Consider the following 23,067-nt stretch of genomic DNA (forward strand, 5'->3'; position numbering starts at 1 on the left):
TATACTATGTTCAAACCATGCAAAAAGTTCCCACTGATCATAGAATGCATTTTAGGTACTAAGATTCCATTTTTGGTAAATCTACCAAACCTGTCTGAAGAAGGGTCTTGATCCGAAACATCACCTATTCCTTTTCTCCAAAGATGCTGCTGCCCCGCTGAGGTACTCCAGCTTTTTGTGTCTACCTTTTGGTAAAATTATCTGCCCACTCATCACATTTTCTATATACAGGCAATGGAAAAGGTGCAAAGATATTACAACAGTTTGACGTTTGTAAACTAAACAAAGGTTGCACATGCCAGTCCTCTCGAAAAGAAATGGCTGAAGAATGATTCAATAAAGGTCTTAAAATTTAAAGGGGTGTTTCCACTTGTTGAAAAGTGCAAAATCTAGAGAATTTATCAATTGGGCTGATAGAACCCAGGGAATCAACTATCCAGTTGATAGTTACTAATTAATCTAAATGGAAATTGAAGTGGGTGGTCATAAAGTACTACTAAAGGATTCACCGAAACAAGTAGCATTGATGAGTTTAAGAGGATATCTGATAAATAGACGAGGAATGGAAGGATATACAGTTGAAGTGGTTGATAAGAGCAAGAGTGTTTAATTATCATATGTACCAGTACAGGAACAGCAACATTCTTACTTGCTGCAGCATTATAGGTACACAACAACTCAATAACTAAATATACAATAAACAATAATACTGTAAATTATCAGTCATAATCTATTGAATCTTCGCCATACATACTAGTGAATCCGACCGTGAAACACTGTCTGATGACTTATTTTATAATTTACATTAATGCACAGCATCTGAATCGTGCCATACATCCTTAGAATGCTGCCGAAGATAGACAAAAAGCTGGAGTAACTCAGCGGCAGCATCTCTGGAGAGAAGGAATGGGTGATGTTTCGGGCCGAGACCCTTCTTCAGACTGAGAATGCTGCCATTGTTTTTCTAGATTAGTATGCAAGGTCTCACAGCAAATGCGCGGGAGCGATAATGCCTCAATTTTGCACAAAGTTGCACACTTCTCAGACAGACATCTTTCATACTCCCACACCTATAAACCTGCCAGCACCCTTGTAGTTGACTATCAGCTAGAAAGCCAGTACTGCGACTGCTGAAAGCAAGACATTGCTGCCCAGAATCAGGCCATCCAAGCCCAAAGCAGGTGCGGGTGAGTCACCTAGATCAGCAGCACTCATTCTACCAAGCACTACTCCAAAGCTGCCCAGGCAGTAGATATGTCATTTCTGATTGTCAGTTATTGGTTCTATTCATTTTTGGGAGATAATATGGTTTTCACATGTGATCTTAACTTGGGCAATGAAGTCATCATCCATGTTGTCAGAAGATAACCATTGCCCGCCAATCTTTGATTTCTCATGGTGACTCCATTTTGGGGGTAGGTTGATATGACAACCACTGCGCTGCGGGGAAGCACCCACCGGGTCCTGTCGAACACTACCAGTTTCTGCCCCCAACCCTCTTCGTACCCTCCTTACCTTGTTTTTCCCTCTCCCACCTGGTTACGATTGTTTATCCCCCACACTATTAACTCACATGGCTTCTACCCCAACCCCTTTCTGTTCCCATTTGCTCATCATCTAGTTCCACCCATACCTTCCTTTCTTTTATCAGATTCCATAATCTGCCGCCCTTTGTTGTTTCCATTTATCACCTCGTCACTCGCTCCCCAATCTTGGCTCTACCATGTGTTTATCTACCCTTCAACCTGGAACCACCTATCACATGCCAGCTCTAGCCTGATCCTCCCTCTGCCTTACCTCTGTTTACTGGCAAACTCCCCTTTACACTCTCAGTTCTGATGTGGGGTCTCAACCCTAACTGCAGAACTATTCCTTTGCCTCCACCAATGCTGGCGCATACATTGACTTCCTCCAGTGGCTCAGTTTTTGCTGCAGAATCCAGCAATCTGCAGTCTTGTGTCTTTAATGTACAACATTAATTGGTTAAAAAAATGTGTTCAACCCCTTAAATATAAAGATGCTCTTATATTTGCAATTTTGAGTTTAACATGTTTGTTTGGTTCTAGAACATGGTGTTGCTTCTTCATTATGTCAAATTTTATTTTGTTGAACTTTTGTTAGTTTATTGTATTATAAATTATTGTATTGTACGAGTACTGTGGTTACAGGCCTGTTTTGCTGCTGCAAGTAAGAATTTCATTGTTCCGTTTTCAGTACATATGACTTTAAACACTTCTGACTTGAATTTCTAACAATTCGGAAAGTTACACTTATTTCAGTATTTGTTGAGAAAGATGAAGATTTGGCCAAATTCCTGAACCCATTTCAGTACCCTCAATTTACAAAAGGTGCATTCCACCCCAAATTAGTTAAACCATTATGGTGATATTTGTCATAAATTCTTTCATAAAAATTTCCTTCACAAAAGCCTCTTGAAATTAAGTTACCAATATAGTTCTGTAATTAACAAAGCAAATATTGTCATTTGGATAGTGTGACATTTTGATGCTGTGTTTCTCCAGATTTCAGTGAATAGACGTAATTGAAATGTTCAGGTTAACATGTTCTGTGACCAGCGACAAATTAATACTTATATCAGTTTTTTTTAAAGTATAAAGAGATATAGACACCGCCAGCACTAAGTCTCAAACTGTCTAATGTACTGGACCCACCAGAAGTGACATTGTTAGTTCTGCAATTTATAGCACACTGCATTGTCAAGCAGTTAACATTGAGAGAAAGATTTGTCATTGTTTGGGCTGCACTGTGGTTGTCTCTTTGCTCAATTAAACTCGCATTGTTTCCATGGTTTCCCCAAAAACACACATTAGTGAATAAAATGGACAAAGAAAGACAGTCCGCTCTTTGTGCACCGTATCCTTGTCCTTTGCGATCTCCCACCGCATCTTCCCTCCAAAAACAACCTAGATCCGCTTGGAATAATCGACCCACCAACTCTTTCTCAACGTTCTCCAAGAGATGGGGGGTTTATTGGAGGGTTGGGACAACTGAGCAATCACAGTACGAAACTGGAGGTAAACAGCTTGCCAGCAGAACTTCCTTCATCTTCATTTACCGGAGTTCAGGAAAACTGACAGTCCTTTCGTGCGGGAATATGGAAAGAAAGCTGGGAACATTCCTGCAGCCGGTTCTATTCCTTATGCTGAATGTATTGAGTGTTAATCCCATCCAAACAGGTAATTATCCGGCTAGTCCTCCTGAAGTAGTTTGACTTCGTAATTCGCACAGTAATTTCAGACCACATCCGTTAAAGTAATTTCGTTAAAATCAGTTTTCTTGACTTTCAGTATTTACTTCGGCCAAACCATTCGAACTTTATCGAAATATCCCTAAACATTGTATTCTAATCTCGATTGCATCCTTTCGTAAATCCTATAATTTTGTCCACTTATTTTGTTTGAATTTATTTTTTCTACCGCATTTCCTTTTGAGCATGATCGAAAATGTATTATTCTCTTCATAAATGACTGCGGTTGAGGTTTTTGTTTTAAATCTCTTAATTCGATTGACGAGCATACATACTGTGTATTTATATTGGCCAAAAGTACTACAGGTTATTAGTTTACTAATTTGGAAAACGCTGCAAACTTCTGCCTGGGTTTTGCTCAGGTTTCAGACGTTTCTCTGCCAGCTCGCTCGTAGTTGCAAATGTTTCTTGGAAAGCGATCACTTTCCATTTCTTCTATTTTTGTGGAACCCCGGGCGATAGTGATCGAACCACGAGACAGTTTTGTTTAAGAAATAACTGCAGATACTGGAAAAATCGAAGGTTGATAAAAGAAGCTGGAGAAACTCAGCGGGTGGGACAGCATCTATGGAGCGAAGGAAAAGGCGACGTTTCCCGTCGAGACCCTTCTTCAGACCACGAGACCGCCTCTTTCTCACAGGACCCTGTTCCATTGTTGACCGTTCACTTTCTCTGCCCGTTCTCACCTTAGGGGACGGGACCCAGCGGGTCCAACTGGTCTAGTCATCGTTAAATCTGCTGTTCCGCTGCTCCTAAAAAAAAACCCACCTCTAACCCTCAGCTATTCCATCACCCAAACTCCTATCTTTCTTTCCTCTCTCTCCAATGTTAGCCAAAGTAATGTCTAAAACATCATGTTCAATTCCTCCTGTACAGCTTTCAACTCCCCTCACAGTGGCAAAATCGATCTTAACAAAGATAAATAAAATCCAGTATCCATGCTTGCGGCAAATAATACCCCCTCCATTGCACACACACAAATACATTCTCTGCTTCTTCACCTTTGTTTGACATGGTTGATCGCAACAATTTCCTCCAACACTCTTCACAGTAGTTGCCATTCTTGCCTATTGTGTTTTAGCCCCCAAATCAGCTGCAATAGCTTCTCAGTTGAGGCTACATATTAACTCTGGTGTTCCCCAAGGATCTATCCTTGGCCTCCATTAATTTTTCAACAACTCATGCACTTGCATTATCATTCGAAAACACAATGTAATTTCCCATGTAGAAGCAAGCAGCTGCAGATCTAAAGTCTAAATCTCAGCCAGTCAGGCAGAATTGCTGGAGAACATGGATAGGATGGAGAGTGACCCAGCTAATTCAGTGACTAGGGTCCTGAACTTAAATAAAGGAGGTATGAGACAGTAATTGGCAAAGATAGACTGGCAAATGATACTTAAAGGGTTGACAGTGGAAATGTAATGGCAAGAAATTGTTCATCCCTGTCTGGCAAAAAAATAAAACTGGGAAGGCGGCTCAACCGTGGCTGACAAGGGAAGTCAAGGATAGTGTTAAATCCAAGGAAGAGGTATATAAATTGGCCAGAAGAAGCAGCAAATCAGAGGACTGGGAGAAATTCAGAACTCAACAGAGGAGGACAAAGGGGTTAATTAAGAGGGTGAAAAATGAGCATGATAGAAAGCTTGCAGGGAATATAAAAACTGACTGTAAAAGTTTCTTTATGTATGTAAAAAGGAAAAGATTTTGTGAAGACAAATGTAGGTCCCTTATAGTTAGAGGCAGGTGAATTTATAATGGGAAACAAGGAAGTGGCAGAACGGTTAAACAAATACATTGGCTCTGTCTTCACTGAGGAAGACACAAACAATCTCCTGGAAAATACTAGGGGACCGATGATTTAGTGGTAGAGAGAAACTGAAGGTAATCCTCATTAGTCAGAAAATGGTGTTAGGTAAACTGTTGGGACTGAAGGCAGATAAATCCCCAGGGCCTGATGGAGTGCATCCCAGAGCCCCCTAGAAATTGTGGATGCATTGGTGATCATTTTCCAATGTTCTCTCGACTCTGGATCAGCTCGTCATGTATGACTATGGGTAGCCATATGTTTCAAATGGATGAATCAGTATTATTAGTTTACCCAAAACTCAAGCATTACTGTTGAAGTTGAGGTTTTGGAGAAAGCATTTGTACGCCACTGTTTGCCAGCTTTCAAGATTTTTTAAAGTGGTACACTTTCTGTAATTGATGCTTGCTTGTCTCCCAAGAATCAAGCTTTAATGCAGGATATGGCATAATTTGTGCTGCAAGGGCATCCGGTATCAAGGGGATTGTCGTTAAGATAATGGTTTCCAATGCATCGATCAAAGTCTGATGCAAATAGACTCGGAGAAACAACTAACAATGGATCTTATGGGTGAACAAATCAGATCAGTTTGAAACATTCTTCTGAATGTCCTAACCAGACTGCCCTGAGCCCCTGGAAACATCACTAGTAAATGCTGAGAAACACAATAAATCTATGTTCTCCATGTCATTGATAGGCTCTGTGGTGTAAGGAAAAGGACAATGCTGGATTTAAGCTCTGGCAAGTCTTTCATTGGGATCCTCACAAAACCTAATAAAGGTACCACTTCATTGTTTTACTACTGTATGCCCCAGAGAGTACCAGTTTCATCGGGTCGTTTCTATCAAAGATACCAGAGCCTTGTATGATCTTTGGTTTCTATTGTCAAAGAAAATCTCCCGTTTATTGAAATTTCAATAAACATTATTCTTATCAATTGAGGTATTTTATGGGGATTCCACAGGATATTTACATCCACTTCTTACAATCAGAAAATGTCTTTTATTTTCACTTTTCATTTGCTCTTATGTCAATAATTCATATCATCATCAGGGAAGTCAATAATGTAACATTCACAAAGACTAAATATCATAGTGCAATGTTATCAAATACTTATTAAATTATATGCTTCACAATGGACTGTATTTCGGTTCCATGATAATTAATATGTGGACGAGAGAAGAGTAACTTCCATCCTTAATGCTTGGATGACCTTGCAGTTCAAATACAGCATTTTTTTAAAGAAAAAATAACATCCCCCCTTGAATACCATAAATGATTAGATTGGCTGTATTTTTTATTTTTATGACTTGTCCATCTTAATGTTTCTAACTCACACTATCATTAATTTTAGTTTTCATCATAGATGAAGGAAACAAGTGGAGTGTGCACAGAAAAGATTTGCCTGATTAGATGTTCTCAAATGGTGATTAGTGGTAACACCAATAATAAATAATTAAATTGCTTTTTCTGTTGCTCCAAGTTAATCTGGTGGATTTCTGTGGACAGACCATCAGGGCGGATGGAATCGTTATCAACTCACACCAAGAAGCCCAGAAGTACTATTATGTCACAGTTGGAACGGACTGTGGGTTTACAATGCAGGCTGCTTTGCCGATGGACAAAGTTCAGTTCCAGTTTAGATACTTTTTAGTGTACAGCCTGCTGAGAGAGTCTTCTATCCTTCACCCCACAACTGCATCTCCACAACTGCAACACAATGCAACAGGACCTCTGGCCGAACTGAACACTAGTAGGCCTGGGCAAAGAGCTGCCATGCCACTCGGAGGCGAAGAGATTACTAATACTTGTAATGATGGATCATACGTGCAATTTTATGATGGTAAGGATAGGACTTATCCACCAATTACCTCTCTTTTATGTGGGAAGAGCATCCCTAAGCCAATTTCATCAACTGGCAACTACCTTTCTCTGAGACTGGTCACCAGGGGTCAACAACCCAGAGTGGAGTTTGTTGGACATTTCATGTCTTATAGACCAGGTGAGAAGTTTCTTGTTAATACTGTCACCTGATCGCTTTTTATTTTTGTTCTTTTATTATTATTAAATACCAGTGTTTCTCACTGATGTACTGCTTGAAATAAATTACCAAGAGTAAATATGAAATGCCTGAATGAACATTATTAGATTTGCATTGTAAATGTCCCATAGTTATCAACCTCTAGGGAGATTCATTGTCCAAACCATATGTTGGAATTGCCTCCATATATACAGGGCAGGATTCAAGTCTTGGGTGATCATACACTTGTTTTACCTAAAGTTAAAAACTGGAAAAATCTGGCATTTCCTGCATCAATCATAAAAGCTGATATCATGAAGGGGACTACATTTTTTAAAACAAAATAAATCAGTTTTATTGGAGTTGTACATGTACATTTTATTGGAGTTGTACATGTAAATTCACCAAGACCATATCCCTGCCCATCTTGCAGACGGCACATGTTCAAGACGTTTGTAGCATGGAAACATCCAACTCTATACCCCACATGTTTTTTCAGAATGGTGGGCCTGGGAATGCAGTGTAGGTGGCTTCCTCTATAGTCTTTGCAAATGCACATTACATTGGAGCTTACTGAAGAACAAAAATACACGAGATGTGTAATGTAAGATTTGTTGCATTATATCATTTGCACCTCCTTAATCTTGCGGAGTTCACAAGGTTGCTCTACTTCTAAAATTACTTTCATTTTCTGTTGTAAGCCAACTACACATTATATGGAATAATCGTGCATGTCTTGTCCAATGTGAAGACATTATACTGAAGTTCATTTGTGCAGAACTGACACAAAGAACCCAGCCTACATAGTGTCAGTGATGTTCACAATAATGAATACAGCCGGTTACACAATTTGTGCAAACAGTACTTTTAAAATATTTAACCACTTTTCAAGTTTACTACTATTAGTTTTTTTTTATTTATTTATTTTTTTTAATTTTATTTTTATTAGAAGTACGGTAAATACCTGGTATAAACTTTAAACATTGATAACATTTGTAAATTTACAATATTAATTGAAGTGGTTGGAAATTTTCACTATGTGACAACATGCTGAATTTATTATGGGTCAAGGGAGAATCATTTAAGATTTATTCTGACTGTAAAGTTTGGTAAAGTGAACATAATACTTAGGATATAAGCATTTCCAGACTTTTTGCCGTCATGCACGTTATTTACTCTCGGAACAATGTACAAACATACCTTAATATTTTACCTCAATAATTTATGTCACTTTTCAAATGTCACATCTCGTTCCATCTTTCCTCAAAAGAAGTTATACTGTTTAACAGAAGCTCAACCACAACAAGCACCAGAATAAATGTAGACCTCCCACCGTACTCAAAACTGACAGAGCCTTATGGTTCTCTGATCAATGACTGGAGTTAGATTTATGGGCAACTGTTGGTCCAGTTGTTATGACTTGACTTGGAGATTGCAGACAGTTCAAAAAAATCACTGGAATCTGTGCCTTTGGGACTTCAGCAAGCCAACAGATTATGATTGCTTTCAGATGATCAGTTTCAATCTTGTACGTTATTGCTACTCAGAGCCATCAGATGTTTCCAAGTTCCTCATCTCCAAGTTCTCCGGCCAGGAAATTTAATTGCTTTGCTATCACCAGGGCGTGTTTCCTTTAAGTGTTTTGGCATTCTTGTCACACTAACATTCCTCGTGCTTATTCATGCCTATCAGTGCATGACTGTCAACCGATGTAGAAGGTCAAGGTTATACTTCTGAACCTGCACGACAAAATAGTGTCCTGCAGTCTAGTTCTTCCCCTTCACTTGGTAATCTAGAAATGCTAATTGTTCAGATTTATCAGGCTCTTTGCATTTTGTGAAACATCTCTGAACAGTTTTGAAAGCATTTCCAATACCATTTAATTAAGGGTGTAAAGATCCTGATGTCATACATTGAAAACCATGTCCTGGTAAACCCTGAATATTCCATGGATGAAATATGTGTATCATTACAAGTAACTAACATTCTCTAAATTTTCTAATCAAACAGCCATTATTTGAAGTGGAATTCATTATTACATCCATTATTTTAAGGGACGTCACAATAGCGTAGCACTAGAGCTGCTGCCTTCCAGCAACAGAGACCTGGGTTAGATCCTGACTACGGGTGCTGTCTGTATGGAGTTTGTACATTATCCCTGCAATTGCGTGGGTTTTCTCCGGGTGCTCCAATTTCCTCCCACACTCCAGAGATGTACAGGTTTGCAGATTAATTGGCTTCGGTAAAATTATAGATTGTCCCTAGTGTGTAGGGTAGGGTAGTGTTAGTTTACGGGGTGATCATTGGTCGGCACTCAGTGGTCTCTACAGTCCGCACAGTGTCTCTAAAGTCTAAACGTCTAAAGCTCTCTCAAACATTGTTAAGTTTCTGTAGCAACTTAAGCCACTTCAATAAAGTTATTGGAATCATACTCCAATAAATAAATATGTAATTTCATGTGGAACTATATCAAACTTTGCACATGGTTTAGCTAAAGCCTGTGCTGAAGTGAATGTTTTTTTCTTTTACTTCCATTTGATTCATTTTGGGACATGGGCATCACTGGCAAGGTCTGCAATTATTACCTGATTGCTCTTGAGAAACTGATAGTGAGCTGCTGTTGCCTTCCGAGGACAGTGCCTCTGCAGTGCTATTGACTAGGAAGTTCCAGGATTTAGATTCAGTGATGAGGAAAGACTGAAATATTTCCAAGTCAGGATGAGGCACCACTTGAAATGCAGTGCCTTTTGCAGATACAGTAGTACACACGGCAGCCAGTGTGATAGAGGGGATAAATGGTTTGTATGTTGATGGTTGATGAGGTGCCAAATGAACAGGCTGCTTGTCCTCGAATATGGTGAGAGCTCTTTGAGAGCTGTCGACCAGGGAAGAATATTCCATCAAGCATCTAAGCTCTGCCCGTAGATGAGGAAAGGCCTTGGGATGTCAGGGTGTATCTCAGACTAGCTGGGTTGTTGCATCACTGATTATCATATGATCTCACTGAACTCTCAACCATTATTGTTTATTCAGTGAAGTCTTGCATCTCATTGCACATTTGGAAACCGGTTTAGATTTTACTTCTGATTGCACTTGAAGGAGAGTAAAACGTGGTTGGATGGACATGGGTCTTACAGTCTACAATCGATCTGAAGTTAAATTGACCTCCTTTATCTCTTGTGCGTCTATGCAAAAACCTGTACCAATGAATGGAAAGATTATCATCATTTTCTGATTGCTGTCAAGATCCAATGGGCGGGGAACCTCAATGAGATTTCCAGTTGGTGTACTGTGCAAAGTTGCATCACTGTAATTGGGGTTGTATGGAGTCAGCCAAATGTCCTCTTGCTACGATGTAAGGATATATGGAAATATCATCATTTAATCCCATTGTACTAAACCTTTAAACATTGAAACAATTTTGGTTTTATTAAACCGGGTTCTTAAGTTTGGTTCTAAATGCATTTCATGGCCGATTTACAGCTGGCATATAAGGTTGAAACCGTCTTTGTAAACGGTAGATTGTAAATCCTGTAGGCAAGTATTAATGGCATGGATGGGAGCTCAGGAAAATATATAGTGTTGTGGAATGAGCTTTTTAAGTCTTGGTCCTAACTACAGTTACCACCTCGCAACTGGTTATTGGTCAATTTATCTTATGCAATATCTTAGGCAGATCTTCCCAGAAATCAGTGTAATAAATCAGTCTGAAGAAAGGTCTCGACCGGAAACGTCGCCCATTCCTCCTCTCCAGAGATACTACCTGTCCCGCTGAGTTACTCCAGCATTTTGTGTCTTTGTAATAAACCTTTGTTGTGGTCCCTCCAAGGCATACATTTTCTGAAAATTATATGCTCTCTTTACTTCACTCGGAAGCAGAATCTGAAACTTTCAAGTACTTAATCACAGGTTTGAAATCTTCAAAGTGCAGTGAAGAGGCATACCTTCAATGCCAAAATGGAAAATGTATTCCAATGAGTCTGGTCTGTGATTCAGAGAGTATTGATTACTGTGGCAATGGTAGTGATGTCAGGTTTCCCTCAGAAAAATGTAAACATAAGACCTGCATATTTGGCTTGACTAAAACTCGGTCCATGGCTTAACATTTGAGCCTAGAAGGGAAATTTCACAGCAATGGTATAATCATGCTATAATTATGAATATTGGATCTCGCATACCTGTCTGCAACCTCCGAGTCAAGTCGTATTAACTGAACCACAAGTTGCCATTTTTTAGTAGTGCCTAGTTTGAAAAATCCAATGGTAGCACAGTTGTCTGTGGGGCAGAATGTTGTGAGTTGAAGTCCCACTTCAGAGTTTTGAGAACTTTACTTGGGCTGTTTCAGTGAAGTTCAGAAGGACTTCTGCAGGGGCATTTCCTTTTGATGAGATGTAAATGTAAGCTCCTTTCTATCATATGAAGGTCCTATGGCACAGTTTCAATGTTGGTAAGCTCACTTCAACGTTCTGGCGAACATTTATCCCTCAACCAACCTCATTTAAAAAGTGAGTTGTGAATCTGTGGAATTCTCTGCCTCAGAAGGCAGCAGAGGCCAATTCTCTGGACGCTTTCAAGAGAGAGTTAGATAGAGCTCTTAAGGAAAGCGTAGTCAAGGGATATGGCGAGAAGGCAGGAACGGGGTACTGATTGTGGATGATCAGTCATGATCATATTGAATGGCGGTGCTTGCTCGAAGGGCCGAATGGCCTACTCCTGCGTCTATTGTCTATTGTGATGGTGGCGGTAGGTGGCAGAATTTCAGTTCCACAGACAGGAGGCCATTATCTCATTGCTCCGTGGAAATAAACTGATCTTATATTTACACGAGGATTTCAATGGTATTTCACTGGCTGTAAACAATTAGAGGCCAGGAAAGAAATTATAAGAGTACAAGTTATTTCTCCCTTCAATGGCGTCTGTTCACAATGTCAAGAAAGATCCATGAACAAAAATTAACCATTAGTTTTACGAGATTTAAAAAAAAACATTTGATTCTAACTTTCCAGCAAAAAGTAAAAAGAAAATTTACCATAAAAAAAACTCCATTATCTGAATTCATTCATTGACCATGTGTACCTATTAATCTCCCATGATCATATTTGCCTTTGTAATATTATCACATCAGATCTATCTATTATAGTAAGGCTCAGATCAAGAGTACTCATTAGATGACTGGATAATTACTATTTAATTGCTACACCAACAACACTCAGGAAGTCTGGCACCAGCCAAAAGGGAGTGATTTACTTGATATGGACTTCTGCCACAGAAACAATATCCAACTCCCTCGCTACTGCCAGATCTGGCTAGACTACACCAAGATCCACTGAAATAAAAAACAAAATGATAAAAAATGTTCACATGTGACCTCCACACCATTCTTACCCATTTACTTATCCAAATGTCTATTAAATGTTTTTACTTTGCCTCAACTACTTTCTCTGGCGGCATATACCTACCATCCACTGTGTGAAAAGGTTGCTCGTCAGTTTCCAATTAAATGTTCCCCTCTTACCTTAAACCTCTGGATACTATTTGATTCCCCAACCCTAGGAAAAAGACAATACATCTTCCTGATGCATACCCTTCATGATTTTATACACCTCCACAAGATCGCCCTTTAGACTCCTGCGCGCCAAGGGAAAATAATCTCGCTTGCCCAACTTCTAGCTAGAACTCATCCCTTGAGTTCAGGCAACATTGATCTTTTGTGCACTTTTTCCAGCTTTATGGTATCTTTCCTATAGCACTGACTGAAACTGAAAACAATACTACAACAGCTTGTAGAAATGCAACAAAACATCCCAATTTCTATATTTAATTTCCCGATTGAAGGCCAACATGTCAAAAGTCTTCTTCAACACCCTGTCTACCTTCTGACACCACTTTCAGGCTGTTATGCACTTTCACTCCTAGGCCCCCCTGTTCTACAACCCCACCGTTCACAGTGAAAGTCCTATCTTGGTTTGATTTCCACAAAAGCAAAACCTTGTACTTTGATTTGCACTTTTCCATTCCACAGCTCCCTCAGTCAGCTGATTAAGAACCCACTCTAATTTTTAATAACCTTCTTCATATGTCGATGATATCAGCTATTTTAGTGTCAATTGCAAACTTACTAACCATGCCTTGTACATTTGTATTCAAATCGTGGATTTTAGATGACAAACACTAATGGGCCCAGAACCAATTATTGAGACATTGCACAAGTCACGGGGCTCCAGTCTAAAAAATTACCTTCCACCACCACCTCTGCTTCCTACCATCATGCTAATTATGTATCCAATTAGCTAGCTCTCTGAGGTTCACTTGCAGTCTAACCTTACAGAGCATCCTACCATGCAGAACCATATTAAAGGCCTTGCTGAAGCCGTTATAGTTTATGACTACATCATCAGCCTTCTTGGTTACTTCTTCAAATAACTCCATCAAATTTGTGAGGCACGACCTCCCATACACAATGCCGAATCACTATCCATAATCAACCCCTGTGTGTCCAAATGCATGCATATCTTATCCTTCAGAATCCCCGCCAGTAACTTACCTACCACAGGTGTTCGGCTTACAGGTCAGCAGTTCCCAGTTTTTCTTGCAGCCCTTCTTTTAAAAAAAACAGAGAACAGTCCAGCATAGGAACAGATCCTCTGGCCCACAATGTCAATGGCATGGTGCCAAGTTAAACTAATCTCCTGTTTTTGCATGTGATCCATATCCCCCCCCTATCTAGAATATGCCTATCACTATTGTATCTGTTTCCATCACCACCCCTGGCAACATGTTCCAGGTACCTACTATTGCCTGTAAAAAACTAACCCTGCGCATTCCTGTAGTCTAAATTAACAAACACAATAATTTTGTGTGGTGTCTTATTGTGGATATTCAACACATTTGTAACTAACTGTACCTAGGTTTTATGCTTTTGAAAGACTTTTGATAGCACAAGTTTATTTTGATGTTTTCACCCATTATTATTTTCTTCTTTTGTAGGTAACTTCACCACCATGCCAACTCCCAATGAAACCAGTACAAGCACAATGGAGCAAATCAATTCACCATCACCTTCCATCAATCTTAGCTCTCTTTGCCAGACACCAAGACGGCATCATCACCCTCTTTCAAACAACATTCTTTATCCAGACTCTGCTGCAGGTGCTATATTTAAATTCCAACCTGATAATTTTCCCTTTGAAGAAATATGTTGCCATAGAATGGCTCTAAATGGCAGAGACTCCAATACTGGTAGTTAGGGACCCACTATGTGCTTAGCATTGACCATTGGGCTGGAGAATGCAGGTTCACTTGGATGATACCACTGGTGACCCAATGTGGATCGTTGTCTTATGTTCCTGGAATTGCCAACTATCATCACTACACCACCTCGTTTAAGATCATAATCGTAATTTATTAGCCAAGTATGTTTTGCAACATACGAGGAATTTGGTTTGCCATACAGTCATACCAAAAAAGCAACAACACACAAAAAGACGTAAAATTTGACATAAACATCCACCACAGCGCCTCCTCCACATTCCTCATTGTGATGGAAGGCAATAAAGTCTGATCTTTTTTCCTCCCTTTTCTCCCGCGGTCCAGGGAGGTGAACCATCCTCAGTCGGGGCGATCGAAGTTTTCGCAATCGGGCCGTCGAAGCTCCCGCGGCTTGAGGCTCCCGAAGTCGGTCCCTAACCAAGGGGCCGCAAACCCCAAACACTAGCCTTGTCTTGGCTGGGTAGAAATTTTACCCCTTTAAAGGCACCTTAAAACCTTTCAGAAATGATGTATTTCATAACATGGTACAACATGATACAGTGGACCATGAGGAGATTGCTCAGAGGCTTTGGGGAAATATTGACCAGTTCCATGAATAGATCTCACATTTTTTGTTACTTCATCTCTGTCATTTGTCCAACCATCTGGTAAAATGATCCCCCCCCCACCTGTACCCACTTGCCAAGCCTCCGCTTCTCTTCCAGCTTCCACCCCCACCATAATCAGTCTGAAGAAGGATCCCGCCACAAAACATATATATTCTCCAGAGATGCTGCGTGACCCATTGAATTATTGCAGCACTTTGTGGCTTCATTTGTAAACCAGCATCTGAAGTTCCTTGTGTCTCCTGAATAGTATGGATCAGGTCTATATAAGCCCTTCCACCTGTCCAGTGCTTTGCTCAGGAGCTGCAGTCCATCTGACCCACAAATAGCAGCAGGGCCATTGCTGGAGATCAGCTCCACATTTAAATTAATGGGGCACTTGATACTATAAAGTACATGAGAACTTTGTTTCCACGTTGACTTAAGAGTGAATTTCTTCCAGCTATGTTGGATCTTTGACTTAAACATGTCTCTCTTCTTTCCCAGACAACAAGTCCTATGTTTCGCTGCTCACTCTCTACATCATCCTGGGAGTGGTTGCAGGGGCTGTCCTGCTGTTCTGGTGCTGCTGGTCACCGGGCTGGTTGGTTTGGAGACTCAGTGTCTGCAGATTTGTACCGTGTTGTAACTCCTTCTGCACAGCCTGCCAACCCTGCTGTCGGACGGACAAGAGTCGACTGGCCAAAGTCACACCACAGAGCACAGTCCCCGTACCCGTCTAACGTCAGTGGTCCAGGTTACTCCTCTCTCCCTCTGATTATGTGTCATTAATAATTTCATACTACTGAACCCTCTCATTGCTACAGTCATGTAGGTCCATACTGGTTGGAACACTCGTTGGTCTAATTTATCGCTTATAGTAATTGTTTTATTAACTGAGATGATTCCCTGTTCTTCAGGGGACAACATGTGGATATCCTGATTGCTTTTAAGTGTCTAAGCTGTACGAGATTGCATTAATTTGTCCCAGTTTTTCTAAGCATGTTTATTGTATTTGGAAATCTGCAAATACAGATTCCTTTCCTTCTAACAGAAAATAGCCCCTGTAGATGCTGGAAATCTGAATGAGCAGCAGAAAATTCTGTAGAAATGTTCAGCAGGTCAGGCAGCATCTATGAAGAGATGGGCTTTTCTCTACATTAACGTTTTAGTATGATGACCTTTGATCAGAATCCTCCACCACTCAAAACCACTCTTTTTATGAAACATAGAAAATAGGTAGGCCATTCGGCCCTTCGAGCCTGCACCGCTATTCAATATGATCATGGCTGATCATCCAACTAACCATGAAATGGCATCAACTTGAAATGTTGACTGTTTCTCTCTCCACGAATGCTGCCTGACTGCAGAGCATTTGCAGAATTTTCTCATATGGAAAACACCAGATTTCCTTTATAGTTGTGAGCGGTCGCTGGCCAATTGTAGGAAAGTTAACATCAATTGAACTTTGAATTGAAACCAGTTCCTAGAAAATTATTTGAAACACACAGCATGTAATTGTAATAAGCATGAACCATTGTTAATGGCTGTTGTTTACTTGGAAGTAAATTCATGGAAGAGTTAATCATTTTAGAGTGGTCCATGCAATGTGTAACAATGTATAACATTTTCTAATGGATTGGATAGTCTGAGATGGAGCAACTGCAAGATACTCCTATCATTGGTAGTAGGAGTAGCAGCAGCTTACTAAACTTAACTGAATGATCAAGAAAGCAGCCTATATTTTAGCACCATCATCAATCTTCGGTGTAGAACTGCAACGTGTGATTTGGAATGTCCAGAGTATTGGAGAAGGTCCATTGTAAAGGTGGCAACTCTGATCCTGTGATGTCTTGCACTTTTATTTTCCACCAGTGGTATTGACCAGGGTGTATCCAGGGAAGTCGGAGAAGTGAAACAGCAATGTGAAGGATTGCTATTAAAAATGAACTTTAATCACTTTTTTAGTTCTTGTGTTTTTTTGAGCAGAAGACAATTTTCCAACCTCTCTGATGACCAGCCGATTCCTACCCTGTACCTGAAACGTCACCTGTAAGGAGGTAAATAACAGCAATGGGTGGGTACCAGGCTAATGAGCCTAAAATTGGCATTTAGTCACGGGCAGCCCCATGCAGGCAGTGCCTTCCTCGTCTGTGTTCCATAATACAAATTAGATGTAACATGCATGATGAATTAGGGAACACTATTTATATTACGCTGGACAAATTGGTTACAATGAGATTTTGATCAGAATTAAAAGAAGCACCTAGTTATTCTGGAAATTGACAAGTGGAGATAAAGCTGTCCTGTTTCCATGTAACCTCCCTGCATAAATCAGACACCATTTTCTCTACAGAACACAGCTGCTACTTTCACTGCAGGAGGCCATTCAAACTGACAACAATCGTTTAAAGGATGCACAGCCCTTGGTATTTTTGGTTTGCAGTAGCAAAAATAAACTTATCACCGTGGAACAGACCTTTTTGTAAATTCTGCAGGAAAAATACCTTTGTTATCATAAGGTCATCAGGTCATGTGATTGGAGTAGAATTAGGCTATTCGGCCCATCAAGTCTACTCCGCCATTCAATCATAGCTGATCTATCTCTCCCTCCTAAACCCATTCGCCTGCCTTCTCCCCATAACCCCTGACATCCGTACTAATCAAGAATCTATCTATCTCTGCCTTAAATATATCCCTGGAATACACTGGCAGGTATGGTGGTGACGACAAATATGATAATGGCGTTTAAGAAGCTTTTGGAAAGGCATATTGATAAATAGCGTTTGGAGATGGAAAATGTGCAGGCAGATAAGAATTGGCTTGGCATCCAAGAATCTATCTATCTCTGCCTTAAATATATCAAATATAAATATGACTGCCTCCACAAATGGTGGAGAAATTACAGATGGAGTTTAATCAGAGCAGCTGGGAGTTGTTGCATTTTACAAAGTCCAATGTAAGGGGAGAGTCTGCAGTTAATGACAAGATTCTTAACGACATTGATGTACAGAGGTATCTTGGGATCTAAATCCATAGCTACCTCAAAGTAGGCAGAGAGGTAAAAAAAAAAATGCATGGTATGCTTGCCTTCATAGGTCAAGGCATTGAATATAAAAGGCAGGAAGTCATGTTGCATCCTTGCTGGACTTTGGTTGAGTCACATTGGGAGTATTGTTTGCAGTCTGGTTGCCCCATTAGAGGAAGGATGTGGAGGCTTGAGAGAGGGCACAGAAGTGGATTGGGGAATGTTGCCTGGTTTAGAGGATATTAGCTCCAAAGAGAGATTGAACAAATTTAGATTGTTTTATTTCAGGAGTGTTGGAGGAGGAAGGGAGACGTGAGAGAAGTAGATAAAATGATGAGAGGCATAGATAAGGTTCCTTGGAAAAGATAGACAGAACCTTTTTCTTACGGATGAAATGTCAAAGGCTGGAGAGTTTAGCTTTAAGATGAGAGGGGTAAAGTTTAAAGGAGGTGTGCAGAGGTTCACAGAGGATGTCGGTGCCTGGAATACACTGGCAGGTATGGTGGTGACGACAAATATGATAATGGCGTTTAAGAAGCTTTTGGAAAGGCATATTGATAAATAGCGTTTGGAGGGAGATGGAAAATGTGCAGGCAGATAAGAATTGTCTTGGCATCATGTTTAGCACAGACATTGTGGGCTGAAGAGCCCGTTCCTGTGCTGTACTGTTCTACGTTCTATATGATTCAGGAAAATGGAAAGGAATTTCCTTTTAAAAAAGGGCACACAAGACAGCTAGTGGAGCACAGAAACCATTTGCTTGTCTGGACAATAAGACTTATACATTGCCTCATCCACATTCAAAGTTCAATCTATTATTTGAATTGTTCAGTGGTGAGACAACTTTCATTTAGGAAAAGCCTTTACAAATGTGTTCATTTGCCTTCTCCACGCAAGGGAACGGGCATTCCCGTGGTTAAGAAACTAATTACTTGACTGTGTGCTTTGAAAGTCAGTCAGCATTCAAATGTATATTCTGCGCGACTAACGGGCAAGCACTCCCTGACGATCAGGGAAAGAAGAGGAAGAATGCGGACTCACACTCAAAAACAAAGCCCCATGGATAATGACATGGATCATGACACCAAAATCCTGGTGTTCACTTCAATCGACACAGAGGGCATTCAGATTCTAGTCACCCTCATTAAACCTGTAGACATCACTGCAGATTTATGAAGGCAAGGTTTTTTTTTTAAACCCTTCAGTAAGGGGGTTAAAATACTGGACAAACTTGGACAAAAACAATCTAATTTCAGCAAAATCAAAGCCTGAAGCTGCCAAATTGTCGCAAAATATCAGCAACTTCATAAATTTTTACTTGGGAAGGAAATCTGCTGTGCCTACCCAGTGCAATGTGATCCTGGAGTCCACTCATTCTTGTGTAGCCGTATGCTTAAAAGCTCCTGATGTATCACTTAAGCTAGAATATGACCTAATTACCAATTCAAGAACGCATTATGATGGGTCAGTCACTCCACAGATCCTGATAAGATGCAAACCAGCTCACTGAGGGAGGGAGGCAAGGGAGGAGATGTCTACCACCTTCTGCAGGCCTGATTCATTCCTTGGCATTCAAGTTCCTGACGTTGGGAGTGTTGCAATCAACATGCTCTCTGCTGCACACCTGTAGAAGTTCCATAACGTATTTGGGGACATACTAAATCTCCTCCATTGACTGAAGAAGTAGAGGTGTTGGTGAACTTTCTTTATGATTGCATAGGCCCAGGGGATAGGGTAACACAACACGGAGGGAAGCTGCCCACTTTATCTCCCTTCCTCACTCTCTTCATTTCTCCTCCCTCTCCCCTTCCTTGTCGTCTCCCAGTCTGGCTCGAAAGCCTGGATCTTTGAGAGTAGGCTGGCAAGGTTCAAATGGCCAATCAATTGCAATAATGCTGGGAATTGGCCACACATGTCAGCCAGTTAAAAGGATCAGAACAATACCCAAAAGGAGAGGGTGCTGTCACAAAATGTAAGTGTGGCTTTTAAGAGCATAAATAATTAGGAGAAAAATCAGAACGTGTTTTTTTGAGCATGCTTTGGCTTTCATCAAAATTTTTGCTGATCTACCTCAGGGTCATTTTGCTACACAATGCCCATAACTCTCATTCCCTTAATACCCAGTAATATATCAATCTCTATTTTGAATTAACTCATTGATCAATCCTCTACAATCCAGGGTAAAGAATACCAAAGATTCAAAACCTTTTTGAGGAAGAAATTGCTCCTTATCTCTTCCCTTTTTCTGAGACTATGGCCTCTGGTTTCAGACTCCTTAACCAGGGAAACATCCCTACATCAAGTTGCAATGCCCTGTAACAATTTTATAAAGTTCAATGTGATTGCCTCTCTTTCTTCTGAATTCTAGAAAATAGAACAGTCAGTTTAATATTTACTTAGGACAAGGGTATCCAGGGAGAAGGTAGGGCAGTCCAAGACTAAAGGAGGGAATTTATGCTTGGCATCAGCGAATATAGATGAGGTATTAAATGAGTATTTTGCATCTCTTTTCACCAAGAAGGACGAAGAGATTAGTGTGGAGAATACTAATATGCAAGGACAGTTCAAGAAGAATGTTTTTTTTTAACATGGGGCTCTTGAAGAGCATTATGGCAGATAAATTCCTAGGGCCTGATGGCATCTGTCCAAGGTTATTGAGAGAGGTAAGAGTTAAGTTTGCAGAGGTCTTGACAAATGTGTATATTTTCACTAGCCACAGGCGAGGTCCTGGAGAACTGGAGAGTAGGCAATATTGTTCCTCTCTTTAAAAAGGGAAGTAGAGGAAATTATAGGTCAGTGAGCCTCACATCAATGGTTGGAAACTATTGGAGAGGATGCTTCGGGAAAGGATTCACTCACATTTGGAAAAGGGAATGGGCTTATTAGGGAAAGTCAGCAGTTTTGTGGTATGGCTGTGGATGTTGTCCACATTCATTTTTGCAAGGTGCATAATAAGAGATAGGTTAAATCAGAAGATTAAGATGCATGGACCAATAGTGACGGCCATTTGGATTCAGATCTGGATTATTCATCGAAGACAGAGGGTTGTGGTGGAAGTGTGTCCTATTCTGGCTGGAGGTTTGTGACCGGTTGAGTTCTGCTGGGATCTGTGCTGGGACCTCTGTTGTTTGTAATATATATTTATCAAATTGGGCATAAATGTAGTTGTGTTGGTTAGTACGTTTGTAGACAACACCAAAATTGGTGGAGTTGCAAAGAGGAAGGTTGTCATGGTATATGGTGGGATATAGATCAGCTACAGAAATGGGCGGAGAAATGGCAGATGGAGTTTAATCCGAGTGTGAGGTGTTGCTCTTTGGGAGGTCAAATGTTACGAGCTAAATGGAATGACCCTTAATAGCATTGATGTACAGATATTGGGATCCAAGTCCATAGCTCCCTCAAAGTGGCAACACAGTTAGATAGATTGATAAAGAAGGCATATGACATGCTTGCCTTCATCGGTTAGGGCATTCAGTGCAAGAGTCAGGTGGTCATACTGCAGTCTTATAGGACTTTGGTTAGGGCACATATGTGGTATTGTGTGCAGTTCTGGTTGCCCCATGATAGCAAGGATGTGGAGACTTTGGAGAGTGTGCAGAAGAAGTTTACCAGCATACTCCCTGGATTAGAGAGAATTAACTATAAAGAGAGGTTGGACAAATTGCACAAATGTGCACAATCTATTATCTCAACATGACTACATGATCCTCAAAACAAAATGCACCTGCAGAGGTATTATCATATAAGATTTCAGATACATTCGGATTTTCATGTTGAAAAGAGCAAATTATGATTTACCTATTACAAAATGATGATAGATGGAAAGTGAAGAATCTGGACATGGACACATATTTTCCATGAAGTACACATTGATAACTGTGAGAAAGGGATCGGTGGCTTTATCGTACTTGTAGATAGTTACTCAATGTTGACTGATGTGAAAAATGTTGGGCTGGCTCTTGAGGAATTGTTCTCATTTAATGGCTTGCCAGAAGAGTTTAACGTGGGTAATGGTTCATTACCTTGGAAGCAATTAAAAAAAAAAAAAAAATAGACTTAACGTAGCAGGGAAATGCAGTCCTGAAAGTTTAAAGGAACAGAGGAAGTAGTATCCCAGCGAGTTTAAAGGAGCATGGAAAAGAGAGACCAGTGCAAAATGTGTGCAGGAAACAGAGTCGTGGGGAATTTAAAAGGACAACAGTGAAGAGAGCTTTGATGTGTTTAAACACGCCTTTGGATGGTGCATGGGAATTCCTTCACTCTCAGTAAATAATTGATTAAACATTAACTGTTAGTTGAGTTATTCTAATTAATAGGTAGGCACCTCAGACCCCTTGTATATCCATCTTCTGTGCCATGTGCAATCCCCAAGATGTTTACTGGGCAAGCTAAGGTAATTGAATGTGGGGATGAGGATGGGGACAGCAGTGAAAACATTGGTATTTGTAGCCTGTAGTCAGTTGTACTGAAATAGTGAAGCCGAGCCTTTCCATTTGCCACTTGGCTGTGACAGTGCAGATGGGACACATACATAGGTGGACCTATGAGATATTGACCCAACAAGAGTGAAGGAATGGCAACCTTCTGATGACCATGAGTGAGTTGGAGAGGAAATCCGAAAAAATGTTCCCAAAACAAACAAACCCGCCGAGCTTTCTTCTGTGTAGGAAGGAACTGCAGATGCTGGTTTAAACCGAAGATATACACAAAAAGCTGGAGTAACTCAGTGGGCCAGGCAGCATCTCTGGAGAGAAGGAATTGGTGATGTTTCGGGTCGAGACCCTTTTTCAGACTGGTTAGGCATAAGGGAAACAAGAGATATAGACGATGATGTAGAGAGATAAAGGACAATGAATGAAAGATATGCAAAAAAGTAATGATGATAAAGGAAACAGGCCATTGTTAGCTGTTTGTTGGGTGAAAACGAGAAGCTGGTGCTACTTGGATGGGGGAGGTATAGATAGAGAGGAAACGCTGTGGTTACTTGAAGTTAGATAAATTCTGGAGAAATAGAGCTTTCTTCTGGCCAAGATGATCACCTACGTGCAACAGATTTGTCAGTCCAAACTTAGACGTCAGCCCTGGTATTTT

At 40.4% G+C, this 23,067-nt stretch overlaps 1 protein-coding gene across 1 annotated transcript; it reads left to right on the forward strand.

Annotated features, from left to right (window-relative positions):
- The first annotated feature begins 3,115 nt into the window (after nt 1-3,115).
- Nucleotides 3,116-23,002, forward strand: ldlrad2 (low density lipoprotein receptor class A domain containing 2). The gene is made up of 4 exons (XM_055659013.1): nt 3,116-3,197; nt 6,556-7,074; nt 14,080-14,241; nt 15,453-23,002. Exons 1-4 carry the CDS (start codon nt 3,116-3,118, stop codon nt 15,686-15,688), a joined length of 999 nt encoding a protein of 332 aa, XP_055514988.1. The 3' UTR covers nt 15,689-23,002.
- The last annotated feature ends 65 nt before the right edge of the window (nt 23,003-23,067 follow it).

Source organism: Leucoraja erinacea, chromosome 30, assembly GCF_028641065.1.
Source record: "Leucoraja erinacea ecotype New England chromosome 30, Leri_hhj_1, whole genome shotgun sequence".
Classification (NCBI taxonomy): domain Eukaryota; kingdom Metazoa; phylum Chordata; class Chondrichthyes; order Rajiformes; family Rajidae; genus Leucoraja; species Leucoraja erinaceus.

What these genes read in the sequence shown, in the direction of transcription:
- ldlrad2 (XM_055659013.1), top strand. Translation starts at nt 3,116, where the DNA reads ATGGAAAGAAAGCTGGGAACATTCCTGCAGCCGGTTCTATTCCTTATG. An exon ending in TTTCATGTCTTATAGACCAG is followed by an intron (nt 7,075 to 14,079) that starts GTGAGAAGTTTC and finishes CTTCTTTTGTAG; the next exon opens with GTAACTTCACCACCATGCCA. An exon ending in TTATCCAGACTCTGCTGCAG is followed by an intron (nt 14,242 to 15,452) that starts GTGCTATATTTA and finishes CTTCTTTCCCAG; the next exon opens with ACAACAAGTCCTATGTTTCG.